Here is a 5,662-nt window from a genome sequence, read left to right on the forward strand (position 1 = left end):
TCGTCGGCGCCAAGAGCGGCGTCTGTAGGCTGGTTCCAGATATCTCCAACGTGCCTAGGTGCCCAGTGCCTATCCCTGTGATTCTGCACCTGTGTTGTCAGGCAATACGGCACGGGCACTGACAGATGGCGGAGGGCGGTCACCCAGAAGTGTCCCGTTGGAGGGGGGGGGGGTCACGTGAGATGAGTCGACCGCTTCGTCTGCGCTGAGAGCGGCGGCTGCAGAGCTCTTGATATCTCCAACATGCCTAGGTGCTGAGGGCCTATCCCTATGATTCCGCACCTGCAAAGGGAAGCACATTGCGGGCGCTGACAGGTGGTGGAGGGCGATGGCTCGGAAGGCATTAGGACGGCAGGTGCCAGTCCTTCCGGGAGAAGGGGCGGAGAGTGCGTGCGTCTGGCGGGGGCATAGCGACACGGTGCATGCGTGCAGGTCCTACTGGGCGTCCGAGATGGTCCCCTTCAATGCCTCCGGTGGGCGGCAGTGGTGTCGACTCCTCCTGCGGTGACGTAATTGCCACGGGTGTGCAGAGACAGTGTGGCAGTTCCTAAGCTGGGTGAGTGTGGCCTGTGCGAGTCATCTAGGCCCCACGCGGGTGGCACTCGCGGTGAGCAAGGTGAAGCAGGACAAAGGCCTCCTTGTTCGCGCGGCCTGCTTTGGCCTGGGCCCCGTGCAGGGTGGCGTCCGCAGCTAGCAGGGCGGAGCAGTGGGACAAAGGCCTCTTTGTTCGCCCCACTACGTGCACGAACGCACGCCACTATCACTATCACACGATTTTGCACGGTCCCGTACATGCTCACTGTATCGGCATGCACTCACGGTCCAGTGTGTTCACTGTCGACTATCGGTCTAGTTCCGTCAGTACGCGCCACTGATTCACGTATCGTCCTATGCTTCATTGTTGCACAATGCAAGCAATTGCAAGCAATTGCAAGCATCCTACTAACTGCGCCATGTGTGCAACAGAAACGCGGGGGGACGTTTGGAGTCTACTACGTAATAAAATTGACGAGAAAAACAAAAAATATATATATTAATTATTGCGACCTCTTTACAAAAACACAAGCCCCTTTTACAGGAAAAATTAATCCATCTAGGCTGACGGTCGTAAAACGATGTCCAACGCAAATAATAAGACTAAAAAAAAGTAAACTATAACACCAGTTTTCTTACAAACAACCAAAGAAAACGTGACCATCAATGAAATGACGTCACGGAGGAAACAAACATGGTAGCTAAGACAACACGCCCGGCTATGAATATATGAAATTCATACAAAAATTTATCACAAAATCTCAAAAGAAAATTACTGGAATGCTTACTACAGGAAAATATATGGAAATACACAGTATTGATAAACAATTCAAAATAACCAGTCGGAGGCGACGTATCGAAACCGGCTATCACGCAGGACAATTCTTCATTCAGTCCAGGTTAATCGTCATAAACACAGTAACCATAGGCAAGTGTTCCACCAATGCTGAAGACGATGACGATAAACAAAAGTTCAAACGAAGCCAGAACACGAAGAACCACGAAGCATTCGTCTCTCAATAAGATCACGTGGCGGACCTTGCCAATACACACACTGTTCCTTAGCAATACACTGTTCCTTAGCACCATCACTTCTTAAAAGTTACTAAATCCTGTAATCCTAGAAAACTAGAAAGGAAGACAAAAAAAAAAAAAAAAAAAAAAATACCCTCGCAAAATGCCGGCCGGCTTCAAAGTTCACAATACTGCAAAACTCAAATTGAGTTTGGAATACTTTTGAATGTTCAAATGAAATATAAAGTACATATCACTTTACACAAAGTTCACACAATACAACTGAATTGTTTTTACGCTGCCACCAAAATGTATAGGGTGGCTTAAATGAAACACACATATCAACCAAGTAAATTCTTCACAGCACAGACAAACGTGCGTACGCTTTAGAAGCAGTACCAAGACTAACCCACGCCAAAGCCTTCAGTTGGCGCGAAAAGCATACCTGAATCGCATTTGCGATTACAATATACAACAATACAATACAACATACAATAATAAATATATAGTAATAAACAAACAATATTGCAAATATGTATGTACAATACACAAGAAGTATGTCATCATTACAAAAGCCAGCACATCCATCTTTTTTCTCACAAATATACTGCCTATCTCTTCCCTTTTACTCTCATCTGTACCACATCCACGCACATTAAAAGACCCAAACCTTAGGGTACTGGTTGGAAAACTCCCAGACCCTCTTATGCCTTTATTTATTTATTTTCTTTCTTTCTTTTTTTTAGGAACGTCCCCTTCTGGGGCTACAGGTAGTAGGACTCCTAATCCCATCTCCCGTCCCATTTTTTTGTCGCCTTTGACGACTGAAATGGAAAGACTTGGTGGTAGCATTCTCTTCCCCCACCACAGAGTCGGCAAAAAAAGAAAATGAATATTCAGAGAAATGGTGCAGGACAGTAACAAGGGGTTGGGGGACAGCATAACGGAGGAATAGTCGTAGTATAAAAGGGTCATAATTTATCTATGAACAGAGTTTTCCTCTATCACAGACAAAATGATGTGTGGCTCTGGTCCGTAGGGGCGTCCCATATAGCCCCTAAAGTTTAAACTGCATGCTACTTTGCCACAATAACATGCAGCCAATACCCCAGACGGGATATATATTGTATATATATATATATATATATATATATATATATATATATATATATATGTATACACACACACACACACACACACATATATATATATATATATATATATATATATGTATATATATATATATATATGTATATATATATATATATATATATATATATATATATATATATATATATGTATGTATGTATGTATGATTTGCCAACTCTCTCGGTTCATGGTTGTGTCGCCGTGTCCGTGCTTGTTTATCTGCATCATACACTTGGCCAAATATTTTCCTAAGGATTTTATTTTCAAAGACATATAAGGAGTGTTCCATTCTCTTTGTGAGACTCGATGTTTCTCATCCATACAGCAAAACTGGTTTAATAATGATGTTGTAGATCTTCAGTTTTGTTTTTATAGATATGTTCGCTCTTTCCAGGAACTTTTGGAGACTGAAGAAACATCGATCGGCTGATGCTATTCTGCTTTTAATCTATGTTTCTATATCATTATCATCATCAACCATAGAGCCAAGATAGATAAATATTCTGCATACCCTATGCCTGACATTATCTATTTCTAATTGTCCCTCTCTATTAACGTGCTTTTCCATTCGCATTTGCTCTGTTTTTGCATTGCTCACCTGTAATCCCATTCTTTTTGCTCTCTCTTCAAAGGTCATGAAAATCTCTTTTAGCCCTTCTATTGTTCTATCTACTAGGTCTACATCGTCAGTGTACAAGACATTCACCCTTCCGGTTTCGAACACCACTCCATTATTCTCTCTTAGAATCCCTATGATAACCCTTTCCAGTATCAGGCTTCAGTCCACTTATTATTTCAAATGAGTCATTACACTTATTGCCGACTCTTATCATTGCTCCTGATTCCTCATATGCCGCTTTCAATATCTTTACTAACTTTGTTAGAATGTTGGACTCTTTTAGTACTTTCCACAAAGTCGGCCGGTGGACACTGCCATATACTTGCTTAAAATCCACATACATATGCCAGTGTCCAACGTTGTATTCCCAGCATTTTTATAGTTACTGTCTTATTGTAAAGAGGTGATCTGCTGTCGACCTGCCTCCTCTAAACCCACACTGGTATTCTGCTATAAGTCCATAGGTATAGGTTACCAGCCTCTTGTAAAAAAAATTAATGAAGACCTTATAGATACAGGAAAGTAATGCAATTTCTCGGTAGTTACTACACTCCATTTTGTCACCTTTATTGAATATTGGTATAATAATGCCTGTTTTAAGGCTGTTAGGGAATTTCTTCTCTTCCCATATTCTTATCAATAGACAGTGCATCTTATTTTCTAAATATTTACCTCCTGCTTTCAAAAGTTCCCCAGGGATTCTATCATGTCCCGGGGCTTTGTTATTTCTTAATTCTTTTATCGCTGTTCTCACCTCATAATTGGATAGTTCTGGTAGTTCCATCTCAATTAGATCCTCATTAATTTCCTCCTCACCGTAAGGGTTCTCTGGCTCTGGTCGATTAAGTTCTATAAAATGGTTCTCCCAACACATTAATGTTTCCACTTTGGTTCTTCACCTTGTTTAATCTTGGTCTATACCCTTTTCTCATTTCTCTAATGATTGCATATTGTTCTCTAATTTTTCCTTCTTTGCCTTGTGTCTCAATTTTATCAAGATTATTCATGAATTATCTCTTTTCCCTTCCGTTAATCCTTTTTGCTTCTTTTCTCTTTTGGTGGTACTCTTCCTCTGTTTCATCACCCGCAACCATTTCTGTCTTGCTTTCTTCCAATGCTTTGCGGCATTCCTCATCACACCACGTTTCCCCTCTTCTCCTCTCCTTGTACCCAACAATCTCTTCTGCTGCGCCTATTATACTTTCTTTCAGGATCTTTGCTTTCTCCTCCAAATCTGCATCCCCCTCTATTCCCTGTAATATTTCAAACCTATTTCTGAGATCCACTTCATAGTTTGTCCTTACTTTCTGCTGATTTAGCCTTTCAACATTAAATTTCTTTTGTGGTTGGTTTTGTGTTTTCTTTGATATTTTTAGTTGGTATTCTATTTTTGCTATCAGTAGTATATGGTCTGAGTCACAGTCAGCCCCTCTGAAGCTCCGCACTTCTTGCAATGGCCTGTGTTTTTTGTTAGTTAACACATGGTCTATTTGATTTCTTGTTCGCCCCTTTGTGGATATCCATGTGTATTTGTGTAAGTTCTTATGTTGGAAGCATGTACCCCCTATCATCATATTATTCGCTTCAGCAAAGTAAGCTAGTCTCATACTGTTCTCATTGGATGTGGGATGTAGACTTTATTTTCCAATTTATGTAAAGCATTCCTCCCTCCCGACCTGCACATTCATATCTCCAAATATAAGTAGTACATCATGCCTTGGGATTCCATCCACTACTCTATAGTTTTCCATATAGTCTCTCTTTGTCGTTGTCATCTGCAACCTCAGTTGATGTATATACAACCACGATTGATACGTTAAACCATTGCCCTTTGAAACGAACAGTGAGTAGCCGTTCATTGATGAAATTCACATTCACAAGGGCTTGCTGTGTTCTGGGGCCCACCACTAGTGCCACTTCTTCTCTGTGGATTTCGTCTCCGCGTCCACTGTATATAAATATATGACCTTCCACATTGCACTCTCCCATGTCCGGCAATCTGACTTCCTGCAGAGCCGCTATATCAACCTTATATTTCTTTAATTCATCCACGACATTCTTTGCGTGTCCAGCTTGATAAAGACTTCGCACATTCCATGTTGCAATTCGTAAGGGGAATTTCCATAAGTCTACCAATTCCATTGCGAGAGTTGTCACCAGTAGGTCTGTCCAATCGAGGCATTGTTTCGGATTCAGTAACAACAAATTTAAGGTGGGCAGGTTGTTGGCCTTACCGCACCCGAGCCGGTTATACCTCCCCGTCTTTGGTCGCTGATCGTACATTCACTAAAAGCAGGGACACCACGAGCAGTTACTACGCCAATAATTGAGACGCAGAGGCTAGGT

At 41.7% G+C, this 5,662-nt stretch overlaps 1 protein-coding gene across 1 annotated transcript; it reads right to left on the reverse strand.

The window, feature by feature from the left end:
- Positions 1-4,326: 4,326 nt before the first annotated feature.
- On the reverse strand, positions 4,327-4,923 carry LOC143041791 (uncharacterized). The gene has a single exon (XM_076213849.1). The coding sequence runs from the start codon at positions 4,921-4,923 to the stop codon at positions 4,327-4,329; it is 597 nt and encodes a 198-aa protein (XP_076069964.1).
- Between the last annotated feature and the right edge of the window lie 739 nt (positions 4,924-5,662).

This window comes from Oratosquilla oratoria, chromosome 32 (genome assembly GCF_046742065.1).
Source record: "Oratosquilla oratoria isolate Oo_2021 chromosome 32, ASM4674206v1, whole genome shotgun sequence".
Taxonomy (NCBI): domain Eukaryota; kingdom Metazoa; phylum Arthropoda; class Malacostraca; order Stomatopoda; family Squillidae; genus Oratosquilla; species Oratosquilla oratoria.

Excerpts from the sequence above, each read along its gene's own strand:
- LOC143041791 (XM_076213849.1), bottom strand. The coding sequence starts at position 4,923 with ATGAGACTAGCTTACTTTGCTGAAGCGAATAATATGATGATAGGGGGT.